This window comes from Sturnira hondurensis, unplaced genomic scaffold (assembly GCF_014824575.4).
Source record: "Sturnira hondurensis isolate 20B ecotype Veracruz unplaced genomic scaffold, ASM1482457v3 Scaffold0010128, whole genome shotgun sequence".
NCBI lineage: Eukaryota > Metazoa > Chordata > Mammalia > Chiroptera > Phyllostomidae > Sturnira > Sturnira hondurensis.
The window spans coordinates 23,359,617-23,379,079 of NW_028082759.1; the positions used below are offsets into that span (position 1 = coordinate 23,359,617).

At 50.4% G+C, this 19,463-nt stretch overlaps 1 protein-coding gene across 8 annotated transcripts in view; it reads right to left on the bottom strand.

Moving 5' to 3' along the window:
* The window catches only part of JADE1 (jade family PHD finger 1), a 55,929-nt gene that overhangs the window by 27,632 nt on the left and 8,834 nt on the right, over positions 1 to 19,463 (bottom strand). For all 8 annotated transcript variants that reach the window (XM_037058526.1, XM_037058527.1, XM_037058528.1 and 5 more), the window contains one exon: positions 8,400 to 8,477. In XM_037058526.1, coding sequence (XP_036914421.1) covers positions 8,400 to 8,451 — 52 coding nt within the window. In that variant the 5' untranslated portion in view covers positions 8,452 to 8,477. The remainder of the gene's footprint in view (positions 1 to 8,399; positions 8,478 to 19,463) is intronic.

A 19,463-nucleotide genomic window follows, 5' to 3' on the forward strand; every position in this document is an offset into this window, starting at 1 on the left:
TCTCCTCTGAGCCTTTCTCCCCAGGGCACCCTGGCAGCAGTCTCCTGCCCCCCACTTCAGCAGTGATCCTCTTTCCTGGTGTCCCCACGCTGTGGCCCCACACCTCCCGTGTTTCTCCACTCCCCACGCCCGGGTCCTACCCAGCTGGAGCAGGTGACGTCAGGCCCGCACCCTGGCGGCAGGGGCAGAGGCAACAAGGGTAAAGAGGCCAGCCCCCTAGTTCTCAGAGCGGTAGGCTCAGCACTACAGAACGGACTTGACATTTTACCCAAAGCCATTCTTCCCCTTCTGTTCCCACTGAGAAGAGTGTCACCATTTCTACTTGACATCACAAACCTGTCATCCCGCACTGCTCACTCAGGACACATCCCGTCACTGGCCGAGTCAGATTGATTCCACGCCCACACCCTCGCCCCCAGTCTGTCCCCACTCCCACCACTGCCGCCACCAGTGAAACCACCTGCCACTCAAGCAGGGGGCTCTTATCTACTCCAGAGACGGGGGACACAAAATCAAAGTGCCCACGAGACCTTGGAGACACTAAGAAATAGAATCTGCCCGTGCGCACGTCATCCGATTTGCAATGGCACAGACCGAAGGGATCGCCAAGCTGCCGCTGGCACAGCCCTCGATCACCAGCTCCGACGCCGTCAGCAGGTCGACAGAGGCGCAGCTGTTGAACCAGAACAGAATTAGATCCGTGCAGGCAGCCCAAGCATTGCGCTCAGCAAAGCATTCAGAAAATACTTTTTTCAAAATTACTGTCTCTTTAGACTCCAACTGAGCAAGAATGTTTCACTCCCACACTGAAGGAAATGTTTGGGGCACACTGAGTGAACCCAACTTACAGAAGTGCTGAAGCTGGTCATCAGTAGGAAAAGGAAAGAGAAAAGCCAAGCTCCGTGCTGGGGAGGAAGGGGCTAGGAAGCTCAGGCCTTCAGACCCGCCCCATCACCCCTGGGCCCTGCAGGGCTAAAAGGAGCCAGCGAAATAACTGCAGATGCTGCCCAGGGGTCATCAGAAGGGGAGGAGATCGGGGCAGAGAGGCACGGCCCTTCCCCACGAGCTCCTCTGGGAAGGGCTATAAATGATAAGGAGCAAGCCCAAAAATCTAACAGGAACCTTCCCTCTGCTGCACTTCACCGTGAGCCCAGCGTGGGACGGAGGGAGCAAGTCCTTGCAGCCAGACACGTCCAGAGCTGACACAGAAACCTCACGCTCGCTCTTCCTTGGTTTGCGGGAGACCTTCGTGCCTTCCCCTGCCACCTGCTGTCAGCCTTCTCCAGGGCAGATTCCAGGGTCCCCAGGGAGCCTACAGATCCGCTCACATGGACCGCAACTCCAGCAGTGACATCTCTTAGAAACAGGTCCTCCGGCTGCTCCGACATCCCCAGAAGATGGCATGTGCACCACCTTTGCTTTGGCAACCAGAGACCCGAAGGCACTGCTACGCATCTGGCACCTGAGAGCACCGCTGCCTGGGAGGATCACTGGTCCAGCCCCAAATGGTAACTCCTGTTCCTTCAACTGCCGTGAGTCGCAAGAACAGAAAAAAGTAAGAATCCTATTAACCCTACTTTGCAGAAAGGGAGGCTGGGGAGAAAGCTAAGTTTAAAATATCACTGACATGAGAAATATTCTTAGCTTAGTGATGTAAAAGCCAAAACCCAGAAACTACCCAAACATGCGCCAACAGACGGAGGGACAAAGGTGTGCACCCGCACAGTGGGGTCCGAGCCCACGAACAAGTTTCCGACACAGACCCTGTGGACGGCGCTGGGGTCAAGTCGCCACATGGAGCAAAGGAAGCCAGCCAGACAGACGGACGGCACGCCACCCATCACCCCACTCACAGGAAACCCTGGAAAGTGTACAAGTGGATCCACTGTCGACAGGGAGGGGTGGGAGGAAGGATTCCCTTGAGTTCATGATTGTAGACTCCATACGTTCTGACTCTCAGCGTGGGCGGAAGGTAAGTGATGATTTTCTATCGCCCACCAACAACGAAGAGCAAGGAAACACTCCCTTTCCCTTCACATGGGGGTCCGTATAAAGCCGAGACTCTGCAGCCCATCCATCCAGGCGAGAACGTGGCCCGGGGCCAAGCAGACCCTCCCTCATCCAGCATCAGGTCTCTGTGGCTGGTGACCTCTCCCTCCTGATCTACGCACTCACAACAGAAAACCAGGGCAAGCACCATTCGTGCAAGACACAGACGACCACTGACGACACACACTCCACCTAACGCAGCACTGTGCGCCCAGGAGACTCTCAGAAACATTCTTACTGGTGGACAAAGACACAGCATCGTTTCCTTGTCAGGACAGCCGTGCCCGAAGAGTGCTACTCCTGGGACTCCAGGACTGGAGGCAGGGAGAACAGAACATGCCTTCGTGCTGCTGGCTAGAAGACAGGACTGTGAGCTCAAGGGAACAAACACAGCAATGACACAGGTGAAGGCAGACGGGCGGGGCCACTGCTTCTGATCAGAACGCACCCACGTCCTCACACACAGAGTCCACAGCGAGAGGCTCGGGCAAGTGCCAACATCCGGAGGCCTGCCCTCAGCCACGCTCTCCCTGGACTCTTCTCGGATGGTCAAGATGCTCCCAGAATGTGACCTAATCAACAATAATTCACATCCCTTTCTTAACTGAAAAAAGCTGTCAGGGTGGGTGGGGAAAAAACTGTCAAACCAGAAAGCAAGTGTTTGAAACCCTGGGAGACAGGGGTTCTGTAGAGAAAACACCTTCCACGTGCCAGGTCTGAGAAACCGGTGCTGAGAACGGACTGGGTGGGGGCTGCGTTTGTTTCTGTTTTCAAAGTGCCAGCATTTAAGGGCAGGCTAAATTAAGGTGACAAGTAGAATTTTGTTTCATTTTATTTTTGTTTCCAGGAGGACCTGGGAACTCTAATTCAGTAATGATGTTTACGGTTATTTTATTGATCACACACAAGATAGTATTAGTGTGTAAAATTAAGCCCACTCTAATGACAAACTTAAGCAACTTTAAAAATTCTCATGCTGTGTGAGTAAGAATAATTCTGTATTACATGCTGAAAAGAATGAATGAAAAAGAAGGGCCTTGTTCTGCTTCATGTCGCCACCTTCCGTTGAAAAGCTACCAGGGCTCACGGGCAGCGCAGTGGCACCGTGGGCGGACGCGGCCCCTCAGCACGCGCGGCCCTCGGACCCCTGCTTTCCAGTGCTGTTAGAGAGCTCGAACAAACGCCTGAGATATCAGAACCTGCCGCGCCGTCTTGCCCTAGATCTCAAATAATGAAAATCCTCAAGAGCAAACCTCACACGTATTGCACACACCTCCCACACGTAGTAGCTCATGCGTGTTGAGCTCCCAGTCGTGCAGCACGTGAAAGGCTCAGAAGTCGGAAGGAACAGTGGTCTGGGTGTTTATACCACCGCCAAACGCGAATGACAAAAGGACCTCACCGCCAGTGAGCGGTGCATCTCCTGTGTCTCAGACCAGCTTCCGGCACTGAAATCAATATGCTGGTGCCACTGGGGGTGTTAAGCCAGCTTCCCAGCTTAGGATCTGCAAGCGTGGAGTCCAGCAGGCCGGCCTGTGTCAGGCAACAGTGCAGACCTGGGTGTGTTCCTTCAAGGGAAGACTGGCCCTAGGCAAGCTAAGAAGAGCCCTGGAAACTCCAACGGGGAAGCTAACAACATCAGGGCATTACTAGCTTCTTGATGTAACGGTGTGAGAGAAAGCTCCCCGACCCGCACCGCCCCCAGCTCTTCCACCCCAGCACAGTGGAGCAACGTGGGCCAGCTCACCCCCAACTGCCAAAACACAGAAACACCACACACAGATTTGAAGGCTGGCGCAGAGGTTGGTCCACGCATAGGACCCTTCGGTGTGGCAGTGGCTCCCTGAGCCCGAGAAGGTGCCCTGCCCACCAGTGTCAAAGTCAAGCCACAAGTCGGGTTTGAAAAAAAGGCAAAGCTACCCTGGGCCTTGGGAGACACAGGTACTGTACAACATTAGGCAGCATTCAAGCCCTGAAATTCCCACATTTCAAGACCTCCTATGCAAACCCTCCACATGTCGCCAAATGCAACTCAAGTGGAAAAGGAGCAAATTAAAGGTAGCCAAACGGAAACAGAACTTAGGCAGCTGACTTTGATGCAAAAGAGAAACCTCTGAAGACACGGAGGTAGCCAAGCATAGGCAGCCAAACAAGAAAATGAACATAAGTTGTCAACAAATGCAAGGGAAACCATTAAATGCAATGGGACATAAAGGAGGTTCCGAAGCAGAAAGTACAGTTCACCCCCTGAAGAGGATGGTCTCTCCACTGCCTGTGAGCCGGACACAGCCCAGGAGAACACGGTCCCCACAGAACTCCGTGTTCGCCAGCCTGACCTGCAGTACCAGGTGCAGGATTAGAGGGTTCAGATCGGACTCAGGTCTTATTCCTGCCTGTTCATTACAACCAGGGATGGAGCCCAGCTCGGCGACTGCAGTTCTGGGTTAGATAGAAGTGTGTCATCAGAGCTGGCCCAGGTGAGGACACTGGAGGCCAGGGAAGCCACACCTGGTTCCAGACCTCCAGCCACATCTGGCTTCCCACAGGGAGGTCGACACAGCCCAGAAACAGAGGACGTTCAGCAGGAAGAGGAAACCTTGCTTCCCAACCTTAGGAAAAGCTCTGAAGTGTCAGCACACCTCTTTCTCTGTGCATCTCCGAGGCACACTGTATAACCAAAACCCAGAACACCACTTGTTAGCTTCTCCTCCATGTGTTTAAAAAAGAACAGGACTCATTACCTACTACTATTTAACTCTTGTCTTACTTTAATAGGAAAAAATAAGGATGCTGATCAGAGCTGTTAATTGGCCTGAGTTAATAACGAATAATACGTAATTCCTGCCAAAAGCAAGAACACTTGATGTCTTAATTAGCCCCTGCAGCTTTATTAAAGATAAAGTAAAATCTCCTTCAGGTTTTGGAAATGCTGAAAAGAGCTGGTGGACCCCATGCGCACGTCTGCAGAAATCCCCGAGGACGGAGGATCCGGGGCAGGAAGTAGGGGCCCATTTCCCAGGCCACACCCAGGCACAATGTGGAACTTAGAGACTGGCTGGGCCACCAGTCCCAGGAGCCCAGCAATTACAGCTGCAGCCCATAGACACCCCAATGCTACTCCATCAGGTGCAGGGCCCACTCCCAGGGCACCGGGAGAAAGGCCTCAGCAGCCACACAGTGTGTGGACGATACCCACAGTGGCCAGCTGAGGGCTTGCCCTGGCACAGAAGCGCCCAACCGTCCCCCACTGAAAATGCCACAGTGGTGTTCCTGCACTCGGCCAGAAAGCAAGGCAGAGGGCTCCAGTCCTGGAGCCAGCCAGAGGCGTGGCCGCCGCGGCCCCATGCTGACATCGGCAGCTCCCTCCTGCACTTGGACATGGCTCTGCCCTGGGCTGGGAACTGCTGCCAAAATTCTGTCAGGGCTCCGGCTGGAGAACCCGGGGAGCAGCCACTGCAGACCCAGCCCTTCTTGCCAGCAGGGCTTTCCAAGTGCCCAGACGAGCTGAGAGCGGGCTCAGTTCTGGGGGCCGGACTGCAGGGGGCAGAAGGCAGCCCACAGACCCCCCCCAGGGGCTCCACCAAAAGAGGCCTGCGTTGCAAGTGGGCATGAAGCAGCCGCCCACAGAGAAGGTGGGAGGGGGCGTGTTCCATGGCGGGGCATGTGCATGTTCAGGAGGCCAGGTACCGCAAGGTCCCCACCACGGTCACTGCCCAACCCTGGCCTAGACGGCCAAAGTGTCACTTCGTGCTTTACAGTGAACCAACTGCAGGACCATGGATGGCCTGCCTGCCGCCCCTGGCAACTAGCGGCCATGTCTAGCTAGACTCAGGGAAAACCCAGCCACACACCCCAGACCCTCTAAATATTGACCTGAATCCTCTACCCACACACAGATATGAGGAGGAAAAAAGTGGCCCATCATCTTAAAGGTGACTTTTGATGGGCATACTGTTAGTGGAAACTTCAGGCACTCTCTTCCTCCATTTTCAACCAGAGCTGCGGGGGAGAGGCGGCGGGGGGGCGGGGGGGGGGAAAGGGGGTGATCTGGATGAAGCATTTGGTCTGCTACACCTGTTAAGGGCTGAAATGTGTCCCCCCAAAATTCCTATGTTGAAGCCAGACAGACCCCCAGTGCCTCAGAATGTGAGGTACTGGGAGACTGGGCCTTCAAAGGGTGATTATGTTAAGTAAGGTCTTATGGGGGCCCTGATCCAAGGTCACAGTTGTCCTCGGAAAGGGAACATTAGGGCCCACAGACACAGGGGTGCTCGTGCATAGAAGACCTCGTGAGGACATGGCAAGCAGGCAGCCCATCTGCAAGCCGAGGAGAGAGGCCTCGGACAGAAAGCAAACCTGTGAATGGATGCCTTGATCTTGAACTTGCAGCCTCCAGAGCTGCAAAAATAGAAGTGTTAGTGGTTTAAGCCCCCAGTCTGTGGCCTTTGTCAGGGACCAGATGGGCCCCAGTCAAGAGCCACACTGTCCAACGTGGTCATCACCTGTGGCTTTTTAAATTTAAACTTAAAATTAAAAATCAGCTCCTTGGTTACACTAGATGACAACACTTCCACCCTAGTGGGCAGCTCTCAGCTCCACGTCTGGGAGAGAACCTTCGCGAGCCTGACTTTCCGGGGGAGGCGGGGAGGCAGTGCCATGGACAGTGAGCACGAGCTACTGTCCAGCGTCAGCAAACACTGCACAGGGCTCCTGGCCTGTCATCGGGCCCTATCAGCACAAGGAGGTAATTCCTCTGATCGACTCTGTGCCCAAAGGCAAGACCATTTCTAGCTGCTGTGGGACGGGACTCTGCTCAACAGCAGGCATCCGTCGAGTCCTTGTAAGTCCTGGGAACACGCAGAGGCACTGAACCAACAGAAAAACGTTTTTGCCTCAAGGAGTGGAAAGCCTGGGCAGCTATTAAAGTGAACAGGTAGGTAGTGAGGGCCCAGAAATGCCAAGTGCTAAGAAGGTCGGAAGGCACGGGGAAGGCCCAGACGGGGTATAACGCCTGTGCCCAGGCATAGACCCTCCACAGTCTCCCTGAAGTACAGGAAAAAAACCCTCTGAGCCCCAACTCCTGTGCCCCTCTTCTCTTTCCCTCCCCCACTCTCTCCTGCCTGTGCCACGTACCAGCGCCCCCCGCTGTCTGCCCCAGAAGTCCCAGTCCCTCAACTGCTCCCTGCTTCGGTCCCAGGTCACCTCACCGGTCACCCCAAACACCGACACTCCTCCCACAACCTCCAATCCTACTTGCTACTGCCCGTGCCTGGGCTCCAACCACAGCGCTGCGTGGGAGTGGGTTTTCCATTCCTCCTGCCCAAGACCCTGTGGTTGTCCGTGTGCAGCCCACAGTGGCGGCAACGTCTTGCTTTCTAATTGGCAGCTTTGAATCTGCTCAAAACTTGGAGACAAGGAAGCTGAAACAACCCTGTTTTCCTAAAAGCTATTTCATCCTTCAGGGCCTGCCCTGCTGGTCTCCACCCGGGGCTCCCCAGGCTCCGCGCCTGTGACCCTGCACTCACACCCACCCATCCTCACGGGGCATCCAAGGCCACTCTCCTGCCGCCCTGAGACCCATGAGGAGCCGCAGTTTCTATCTACACCTAACGCGGAGTTCCTCAAAAGCAGCCTGACACCTCTGTCCCCACACAGGAAAGCTGGCCTTCTTTCTAGGCTTCCCAAGTTGAATCCATCACGGAAAACATCGGCTACCTGGTCCGCAGGCACCAGTGCCAAATTTGGCTAGTGCCAAATTCCCCTTCTCTGAGGGGGCTCTCTGAGGAGCCCCGCTGGCTTCTCAACACAGACACTGCATGCCGTTTACTCTGGTTGCCTGGAAGCCTGCTAACTTCTGCTTCTTGGCTGCGCGGGGAAAACACGAGGACGCCAGAGAGTGCACTGCAAGCAGCAGCCACATCAGCCACAGTCACAGTGGGATGGGCGAGGAACACGACTCGCCGCCTGCCCCAAACCTGGACTCGGTGTTCCCACATCATGCTAGGCAGCCCTCCACCTCCTTCTGTATCGGGCTGCACTGGTTAATAATTAACTGGCTTCGATTAGGTTCCCTTCTCATAGAGAGACTGTGAAATGCCACAGGTGATATTTAGGATAAACAGACACTGCCTGCCTCTCGGAACTGGGTCATTCATCTCCAGGTAACACCCAGGGAGCCTGAGGGGCAGGCCTGCAGTATCACGCTCAGATGTACTCCTTCAGGCCCTGGCGCTCGGCGACCCGCCTGTTGGGCGGTGGGCCTCGACTCCTTAAAGCATCCCATTAAAAAATCATGTTTCCACCCTGACCCGAACCCTGGCCGGCTCCAAGAACAACAAAGCAGGACTTACTGCCATTGTCGTCAGAGTCCTCGCTGCTGCTGGGAAGGCGACCTCGTTTCATGATCTCCCCGGAAAACAGCAGGCAGCCTGCAAGGCAATGAGACAGCACTTAACCCGCGATGCTAATGCACAGCCATCAAGTGGAGCTTCAGGTGGCAGCCCAGGATTCACACACACAAAAGCAAGCCATTGGCCTTAAGTAGCACTGAACTGTAAACAGTGAACAGCCCAGAGATACACCATTAGGTGCAATCATTAACAGAACAGGTTCACCAGCGAGGGGGAAGGGCAGAGAATCAGTAGGTCTCCCAGAGATGCCAGGTGCCTCTCACTCCTGGGCTATCATCACCAGGAAAAACCACAGCCACAAAGGACACAGGACAGGACACTTCCTCTACAGACAAGTTCCTATTTTATCGGGGGGGGGGGGCCTCAAAGATGGGAATATTTACACCATACTGGGCATGATTATGCTTCTTTCTCAGGCAAATTTTACTGACACAGTCCTAAAAGTCAAATAACCCAGATTCTACAAATGAGACCAAAGGGGCCTCTCCAACCCCCAAAAATGCACAGCTAGGACAGGAGAGGGCCGGGGGGGACAGGATGCTGATTCTCACCCCTCCCGTTTACTCATCGGAAACTGATGCCAAGCAAGGGGTCACACAGTGGGCAGGAGCCTCTAGTCCAAATCCAAGTGCCCTACGCTTCACCCCAGCTCCCAGGAGTCTAACCTAACAACAAACCGAAAAACCAGTGGTCCAGGCACCCAGTGCACCACCTTGCCAGCTCCTGCAAGGCAGCAGGTGGTACCAGGCTTCCAGCAACCCAGTAAGAGAAAGGCTGCATTTTGGAAGGAGAGAGGGCAGTGGATGGAGGCTGAACAGCCAGTCAGTGAACTCTGAAAGTTAGACTCACGGGAAACTTCGCTCAGGGCAGCTCTCCAAACACATCCAAAACAGCTTTTCCAAACTTCAGTTACTGCTCACCTTTCACATACCTTCGGGGCCCTGACCTTACTAAAGATTGATGATTCCAAGTAAGGGAGGAGGGCTTTTTCTAGTCAAAAGTACCCACCCAGCCCCCTGGAAGAGAGCATTCCAACCCCCACCACGGGGAACCACAGCATCAGATCGCAGCGTGTGCAGGAGCGTGGACACCGGGTGGTGCAAGAACAGATGAGCTAAAAACCCAAAGCTCCACACTCGATGGCCTTGGAAAGCCCCAGAGGGTGTGGCTCAGTCGTTTGGGCATTGTCCCTCCAACAGAAAGGTCACAGCTCAGTTCCCAATGCAGGTACACGCCTGGGTTGCAGGTTGGGGTTCACAGGAGAGGCAACCAACAGATGTTCCTCTCTCTCACGTCGATGCTTCTCTCCCTCTCTCCCCCTCCCTTCACCTCTAAAATCAAAATCAAAATAATAAAGCTGGGATCAATGGACCCGTAAAACAAGCAGAAAAATGCATCACACAACACAATCTGTTCCCACCTGCAAAGCAGACCGATTCACTCGCACATCCAGGCCCCTGATCTCTAATTCCAGCATTTTACATTTTGTTCCGGAGACACTCACCCAGTTCAGATTTGTGACCATCCGTTTGCCAATCTATTCTCCAAAAAAACTTTACAATAATTTACAGAGTCAGAGCACGAGTCCTGCTCTGGGTCCTGAGCCGTGGGCGGGCTAGGGCTCCATCCTGTGGGGCTGTCTCAGAGCTAACCCAGCTTGCACACCCCTTCTGCCTACCACTCAGCCTGGGGCAGGCTCTCTGCAGGCGCAACAGCCAGCTCCCCACTTGAAATGCTCTACCCAGCCCTGTCACCTGTCACGTGTGCACCCACTGCTCACAGGGACTCTCCTCCGACCTCCCAGGAGGCAGTGCAAGGGGGACAGGGAGCAACAGGAGCACTCATCCCAGGGGCTGCAGCTTCCAGAGCCTGTGCTACAGGTGAGTTAAACACACACACACACACACACAAGTGCTGCCAAAAGGGCAGCTCCTCCAAAGCAGCACTGTGGTGCCACAGGGCACACAGCAAGAGGGCGTGAGGGCTGTGGAGGGGAGGGGAGGCTGAGAAGCCCATCGGCTAGCCTCGTCTACAAACAGGAAAACAGCTGCTGATTATTACACATCATCACTGATTCGCACAACTGAAATTTACCAAAAGAGGGGTGCCTGGAAAAGGAGGAATCTTTCTGCATCAAAATGCCTTCCTCCCAGCTCTCAAATACGACGCCCAGAGAAAGCACCTACTAAAAGTCACTCAGCAAACAAAAGATGCGAGCATGGACCACAACGGGACGCTGCTTCTCCCCGACACACACACTCTCAAGCAAAACCGTGCACGAAGAGCAAAAACAGTGTTCCCCTCCACACGAAATCCATTCTCACCCCTGGGAAGAGCTGCAGCGGTGACACTGTGGACGGTGACACTGTGGACACCATACTGCACTTCCTCAGGGGACCTGGCATGGGGATGGGGTGAGCGCCAGGCACAACTCCCTGCTCTGAGGCTCTAATGCACTTCCACCTTGATCCAGGGCTGCTTTCTCTCACCTGGGGTTACTTACTATGTCAAGAAATCAAAGTACATGCCACCGCCTTTAGGAGACACAACACGGGGCTTGAACGCTGTGAACATCTGTGCAGCAAAAGCCGGAGCGAGAAAGCAGAGGGCTCCCCGAGTCACTCACGGGCCGGCTGGCCCTCGGGCAATGGCTGATTGCTGTCCAGGTGACAGTGGCATCCGTGATAATCAATTCAAAGGACTACTTCCCACCTTCCAGAGGCAGCAGCAAGAAGGTGGACCCCACAGACCAACACATGAACACCTAACCCACAAGGAGGTGCTAGAGGTCAATGACTGTCCCTGGCTCCTTGTGGCTTCTGGTCTGGGTAAGGACACAGCCAAGTCCACCGGAACTTGGTGCAGTTCACGCCCGACAGCGGTCCACCCAAGGACCTGCAGGGAGGATTCTGAGCAGAGTCCAGAAGAACAAAGGCAAGGGTAGCTGGAAGAGGAAACACAGCATTTTGGGCAAAGCACTACAATATTTAACAACCTGTGTAACTGAGCTTATGCCTCTGAGCAGGCTCTTCGCACTCAGAACCTATTCGCTCCTTTCTTTACTAACAAAATGCACATTCCTTCCTCCTTATGTCCAGTTGCCAAAAGCTGTCCATTCATAACACAGGACCCCTTCCGTCCCCCACTGCCCCACAGGTGCGTCAGCAAACCACCACCTATACCTTCTCTGCTTACAGCCCCACCCTGCCCTTTCTTTTCCAGGTCTACAATTTCTTAGCCTTTCCAATTACTACTCCTTAATCCTCCCTGTGCTGCGACCTCGTCAAGCTATTCCCCAAACCAATCTCCCTCTGTTACCCAGTGCCAATGGGTCCAGCCAGGACACAGGTTTCCTGCCACCTGGCCCTTCAGCTCTGTGCAAGCACCTCTCCTAACAAGACCCACTTACCTGGGCTGGGCCGGGCCTTTGTCCTTGAGACACCTCCTCCTCCTGTCCTCAGCCCCTGCTAATGTGGCTCCTCTGCCCTGTCATCCTTACCTGCCTGCAGTGGACAGGAGGTGGACGGGGAGGAGCCCAGACGGGAAGGAACCTGGCCAACGAGTGGGGCGTGGTGGCTGCTCAGAGCAGGGCCCTCCCCACACACTCTCGTTTCCGTCTCAGGCAGGTAACTCTGCCTCAACCTCTTCTGAGACAGTTCAAGGTAGTGCACCAGCAGCACACAAATCCAATTCAACTTGTATGGAGCTGGAAGCCAGAGAGCTGGAGGACAAGACACGGTGATCCACAGTGAGACACCGCAAGCAAACAACTAGACCAGTGACTTCCGTGTGGCCACTGCTATAAAGGTTACAGGATTAGCATTCGGGGATTACGGCCAGACATGGAATGTGTACATGACATGGCAAAGTACTCGAAAACCTTGACATTTCCATTTCCTTGGCCTAAAATTGGTGGGGAACCCAGCATGCTCTGAGCTAGGAGCAGCCATGAGCTGAAGGACCCATCCCAAGGTGGCTCAGGAATCTGGAAGCAAACAAGCCCAGTGACCTGGGTGTGGTCCCAGAGAGGCATGCCTGGTATGTGATTCTAAGTAAGAAAGAATGAGAAATGACCTCAGGGACAAGAGGAGAAGGGCTTTCACAAAAGCTTAAGGTGATTAAGAATCTGAGGATATCCACCCAGCACTATTCCTGGGAAAGAGGAACCTGTCTGAGGAACACACATTATCCAGGTACTGAATTACTCTCTGCAGGAGAACAGGGGCCGCCATCAGCCACAAACCAGTGGCTGTCACAGAATTACACCCTAGTGATTTTAATCAGCTTGTGGCTCATACACAGAAAGGCTGGTTTCTTCCTCGAAATATCAATTTTACCCACTATGTTTCCTTTCTTGTTTACTTCTCAAGTTCTGGAAGGTACTCAATTAAAGACCTTTGCATACTTCTCTGTGTCTCCCCGAATGCAGTGCTAGGCATTCGAGTGCCCTTTGGATGAATGAGTGAGTTCCCGTACATAAACTGTATCCAGCGCTCACTTGGCTTCACAGAATGTGAGGTTTTCACTTTACTATCTAATTGACCTTTAACTGGAGTAACTTCCATTACATTATTTTTTAAATTTATTGGTGTCCTTCCATTCTTTGTGAAAGTTAATCTAATACCTAAATGCAGTGGGTTGGCAAAAAGAAATATTTAGTTTTATTCCATAAAATAAGACATTTTTTTTCATTTTCACCGATAACTATTGATTTGGATATTTTGAGCCTGTCGGCTGTCTCCCGCTACTGGCTTCTAGTGGGTAGAGGCCAGGGGTGCCGCTAAACATCTTCCGATGCCTGAGACAACCCTGCAGCAAAGACCTGGCCAAAATGTCAATAGTACAAAAAACTTCACAAACCACTTCTGACACATTCGATCAGTCATAGCACTTTCTCCACACACTGCACAAGTATTTTTTTTACTTTTCAGTTAGGTTTTTACCTTTCTTGAAATAATAAAGTGTAATACTCCAAAAATGTTGCGTATTTTCTTCCATCTCCACTATTAAAATGGTTGCACAAAAATTCAATTCTGATCGTTTTTTTTAAATGCATGCTGATATGACAGCTGTCATAATACAGTCTAACAAAATTGTTTCAAAAAAGACAACTAAGCACTCCTACAGCCATCATAGGGGGAAAAAAACAAATTTTTTGGCCACCCGGTAGTGTATTTAAAAATGTTAAAGAATGCATTTTCAGGCACTGAGAGGTCTTCCTTATATAAAAAGTATTTTGTAATGAACTACTTTCTTCTTATTTTTTAAAAGATTTTATTTATTTATCTTAGAGGGAAAGGGAAGGAGAGAGAGAGAGAGAGAAATATCAATGTATGGTTGCCTCTCATGCGTCCCCTGTGTACGTCCCCTGACAGGAACCGGGAAATGGCCTGCAACCCAGGCATGTGCCCTGACTGGGAATCGAACCGCAATCGTGTGGTTCGCAGACAATCCACTGAGCTACACCAGCCAGGGCTGTAATGAACTACTTTCTATTTGCTTGCTAAGTTCATGCAATGAGTATTATTTTTAAACACTGTGAAAATTTGATTCCTAAGTTATTGATCATAGTCTACCTACTCCAATGTAAAGAGTCTTACATTTTCTTAATAAGGCCATCTTCCTTTTCCCCCCCGAGTGTACAATACCCAATGTTGCAAAGTACCCAAATATGATGACCCATACTTCACAGTAGTAATTTCCTGGCCCTAAGTGGTGAGTGTGAAGGAAATCAAGCTGGTTTCTCACCTCAGGGTTTTTGTTTTGTTTTTAAATTTTAGAGAGAAGGGGGAAGAAGGAGAGAGAAAGAAACAGAAACACACATCAGTTTGTTGTTCCCCTCATTTGTGCATTCATTGGTTAGTTCTTTCATGTTCTCTGACCAGGGATTGAACCCGCAACCTTGGTGCACCAGGTCGATGTCCTAACTGAGTAAGTTACCCAGCCAGGGCCTCAGTGTTTAAAGCAAATTAACTGCCTAGATAGGAAACTTCCAAATTGGCAACATTAATTCACACGCTCCCAGACAGTCTAAAAACACTAACATGACTATAATTCAAATCCAGATTTCTCACTTTAACCCAAAGGTTATATCTGGTCAAAAAGGATCATATATTTGATTTAACTGACAAACTGCCTAGATCTTAAGCATTAAAGGTTTAACCTTGTCTGAATGTTTCAAACCCCCCCAAAAATAGTAACTTTCAAAAACGTGTCCTTTGTAATGTCATACATCAAAATATCTTTAATGAAAATGCTGCCCGAGCTATACTGTAAGCCTTTGCAAAGGCATCACACTTGAAAACATTCAGCTGACTATAGTTTATATTAGCAATAAATAATCACCTCCTTAAAAAGAGACTGTAAGAACTGACCAGAAAATCATAACTACAATTTTACTCCTATGAACATTACTGACAAAGCCAAGTGCTATAATATTACTTCACTGTAAATTCTTCACATATTACTTTTAAAGTCAGACTTTAGAAGTCAATGAAAGCATTTTTCAAGATTTTAAGGAATTCATAAATTTGAGTGGTTTTAAATGAATCACAAGCAGCACACGAGTGTCAATTTATAAATAATCCAACCCCTGCTTATTGGCCCTAAAACAACCTCTCAAACCCCTCCAGGTCTCTGTAATTGCCGACTCAACCAGAGCCGGCAACTGAGAAGTGGGTACAACATTTTGATCACTTGTGTTTGCGATGTTATTTTGTGACCTTGCCTTCACAGGGAAGTACAGGACTTCACCGAACAGCACAGGCAGTCACGGTGACCAACGACCGTCCTTCAATCTGGAACTTCTGCCCCTAGTTTCAGCTTCTCAGAATTCCGTTCTGTTCGGTTGACATGCTCTGATATAGAAAGATGCCTAAGACGTGAGGAAAAACACAGGCAAACCGCAGGGGGAAAAGCCCTGAAATATAACACAGGCCCATTTATATATAAAAAGGAGGGAAGAGAATACATATTCCAATTGCTTGCATCATCATGAAAAATTACTGGAAAACCATAATAAAGCCTAATAGTGTCTAATCTCTGAGAATTATGACGGAAGCATTCCAGATGGCACGGGCTGGGAACTTTCATTTCTCTTTAAGACCTTCATAAAATTTTCATTTGTTACCATGATCCTGGACACTACACTTATAATAGTGAAGATTTAAAATCCAAAACTTTCCTCCCCCTCTCCTCACCATGCAGAGGGCCCTGGGGGCACAATTTCTTGGCCTGGTGCAGAACACCAGGCAACACTGGGCAGCCACAGCTCCGCCTCCTCCGAGATGGGCATCACAGGTGTGTGCCTGACGGAACGGTGCAGAAGGAGAAAAACCAAATTGGCATAATAGGATAATGCTGTAAAACGATATTCTCTCCCATTCATTATGAGCTCAAAAGCAAAATTCTTCAAAACATAAGAATAGCTAGTAGCATGTCACTACACAGCTTTGCAATAAGAAAAAATAACCCAGACAGGAAAACTAGGGTATAAACTACCTTATAAACAGTCAACTTCTTATTCATTTCAAGGGTAGTGCTATTCTGCAGTGATGGAAGGAGACCTGACCTGGGGTGAACATACAATACAATATACAGATAACGCATCACAAAATTGTAGCCCTGAAACCTACAATTTCATTAGCCAATATCACCACACAAAAATCCAAAAACAGCTGTACTATTTGGGGGAAAAATAATAATTAAAAAGCTATATTCCAGCACTACACCCACTCCCTCCACCCACGAGGTCACTCTCCCACTCTCCCTACCACGTCAGCAGCCTCCCTAACACAGGAGGCTCCCTCTCGGTCCGAATCCATAGCAGAAAGTCCTATCCCAGTTTACACACTTTTCTGACCACTTCCTAGGCAAAAGCAAGGTTAAGACCAGTCTCTTCAGAACATATAAAAACGAAGTCTTTCTAAAGCATTTCATTAAAATCAGAAGTTTGCGTTCCATTCTGCCTTGGGGGCGGTCTCCGCATGCAGTTCTAACTTATGTAACACACACACACACACACACGTGTGTGCACGCGCGCCTGCAAACAAAAAGTTCATTGAAAAAAATAACACTTTAAAAAAAACAAGTATTAAAAGGAAGTGGTTTCTGAATGAACCAAGTTCGGGGCAAGGATGGGAAGGGCGTCTCCAACCCTATTCTACCCTGGGAAGGATAAGTCAATAAATAAACGCAAAGTGTCTACAGGGGAATTTTAAAAGACGTTTAAATGCGCACACCAGATGTGCTTCTACAGGATGCACAAAGCAGCTTCCGCAGAAGCCAGACTCAACCAGCCAGTGACAACCGCACTGCACGCAGCCTTAAGAGCAGCCGTCTTGAGGAACTGTTCCTTGATTACAGCTGGTTGTCAGAAACTATCAGTTACCACTAACAATGTTAACTCTCAAAAAAACTTAGAGTACTTTAAAAAAAAATGAGACTCTCAATGTATGTATCAGAAGACCTTAGATGGCACACTGCACAAAAACTGCAGTTACACACCACCGGAGTCCCGTGTACAGAGAAACACTTCATCAAAAGGCACAAGTCTTGCTGTTATGGCCACGGAAACACAAGACTGCATGGTCTGGGGACTCGTCTCTGGGCTGAAAGCTGGACAGTCTCACCCCGTGGATTGTATCTATAGGAAATCCTCTCCAAAGAAGCCCATGAAGTCCTAATCACAGTGCTAAAGATCATTCAGAGATGATTTAACCTCCCTTTCCGAATGTTCAAGTCAAGCACACTTGAGTTCTGGAAGCAGCAGTGAAGATGCACAGGCAGGTCCAGGGCAAAGCCAATCCCCGAATCGAAGGCCAGTTCCCAAGGTGGGGGGGGGGGGCTCCTGGATGCCTACTGGGGTGTATTGGGAAGCTACCTTGAGGATGCAGGCTATGCTCTGTGATGTGACCAGGGAGCAGGCAACTAAAATGTAATCAGTGAGCAACAGTCTGTTGACTTGGAAATGGAAACAAGTTTCCTGGCAAGCTGACAGTGGAGACGGTTGCAAATGCCACGCTGCCTGTGGAGCCCCCCAAGGTGTGGCTGGAGGAGCCTGTGTGCGAGACGAGACACCCCTGAACACTGTCATGCGCGAGTCCCAGAGTAGCAGGCAGACACTTTTCTCTAATCTGTGTGACATGCACACCCTACTTGGAGAGAGGCTGTCTCTCCCTGTAGGGAACCTGGTTACACAGCATGTCCCCTTACACAGGGCTTCTGGGCCTGGCCCCTGGGGAGGCTGTGACCACCCAGGTGTTGCGTTCTTCCCCATGTTGCACACCCTTCTCCTCAAAGGGGATCTGGGAGCCGTAACATGAAGAGCCACAGTCCTCTCGGACTAGCTAACTCCCCCCACATGCATCAAACCAACGTCTGACTTCAGCCCTGATTTCAGGCTCCTACCAGAGGAAGCTGAGCCCCGGAAGCAACAATCTGGTGCCCAGGTCAGGCTGTGCTGGGTGTCCCCATAAACCAGAGGGCCTGCCCCCGAGCCAAGGATGGTTTTCTTGTACTGAAATATGTGGGGTGGGCTGGGGGAGTCAAAGAATATTTCATGACACAAAAAGGTTTACTGGAACACAGCCATGTTTATTCATTTACCTCTGACCCGCTGATGGCCTCTGTACTTACAATGGCAACAGAGATCATGAGGCCCGCAAAGCCTAAAATATTGACACTTCCTGGCCCTTTACAAAAACAGTTTACTGATTCCTGTTATAAATTGACAGACTGGCAGTACGATGTTTATAAATCAGCGTTACGCGTGCTTAATGACATGTGAATCGATGACCAGGGCAGGGGCTGCTGACAAATACCATGATGCTTACAAAGTTGTGAATGGGACATACTCTGTCCTTAGAAGTCCTTGACTGCAGCAGGCAGAAATTACAAGGGCAATGAAGGGGGGAAGGAGAGTTGTAAGCAACTTAAATAAAGGCCATGTCTAAAAAACTGAGAATTTTTCTCAAAGGAAAACCCCCGAGGCTCCTACTTTGGGCCAGTGTCCACTAAGTTATAAAAACTAACAAGCTTCTTATCTGATTTTTCAAGCCAATAACGAATAAGCAGAAAAATGACTCTTCTAGACAGGCATTTTAACTACAATTTGTGGTTAATGGTGATATAAAAGGATCAGAGAGAAATCATATTTAAAAAGTCACCAAAATTTAAACAACACCAAACTGGAATCCAAAGAAGCACTTAAAAGTATCGCGTGAGTCCCTGAGGTGACACGCGGATTTCAGTGCCACTCGGTTTGGCTAGGGGAAGAGATCCCACAGGTTTAAGTCTGACTTTCAAAAAAGTTACAGGCCACCGGTACTCAGCCCACACTTCCTGAGTGCGTCCTTATATTCCAATACTGAAATAGCCGGTGTTCATAAAGGTGACCACGAGCTTTCAAGAAACGTTTTAAATCGTGTTTTGTGTACTTTGAGGCTAAACAAAAGCAAACTCCAACAGCGTGTTAACCTGGCCCAGCTCCTGCTCCCTGCCCTGGAGAAGTAATGAGTCAAGGGAACAGATGCTCATTTTATCCTTCAGTGTGGGCCCTCACCACTGGAATCTGCCCTCAAGGTAAGCCACTTAGAAAGCCTCTCAGAAGCTGTCATGAAGTTTCCAATTCATATAATCTCCTGTACAGACATTAAATGATCAATATTAAGACTATATTATGGGCAATTGAGAGAGAGTGCTTTCAAAACGAGAAAACTGCGATTTAATTCCTTCAATAACTATGCAGAACCCAAGGTTTTAAAAATGAACCCACTTCAACTGCCCTCAATCTTTGTATCATGTCTCAACTCTACCTGAAGAGCCAAAATCAATCATTCGGTGCTGGCTGACCAGGCTGGGGTGCAGCCCGAAGTCTGGTCTGCGCACGTCTGCTAAGTGCGCTTCATGTACCACTGGCCTGGGGTTCACAGAGGACTCAAAACAGAAACGCAAGGTCCCTGCCCCAGTGGCCCGGCTTTCTGGTCCATGTTGCTTTCAGGTGAG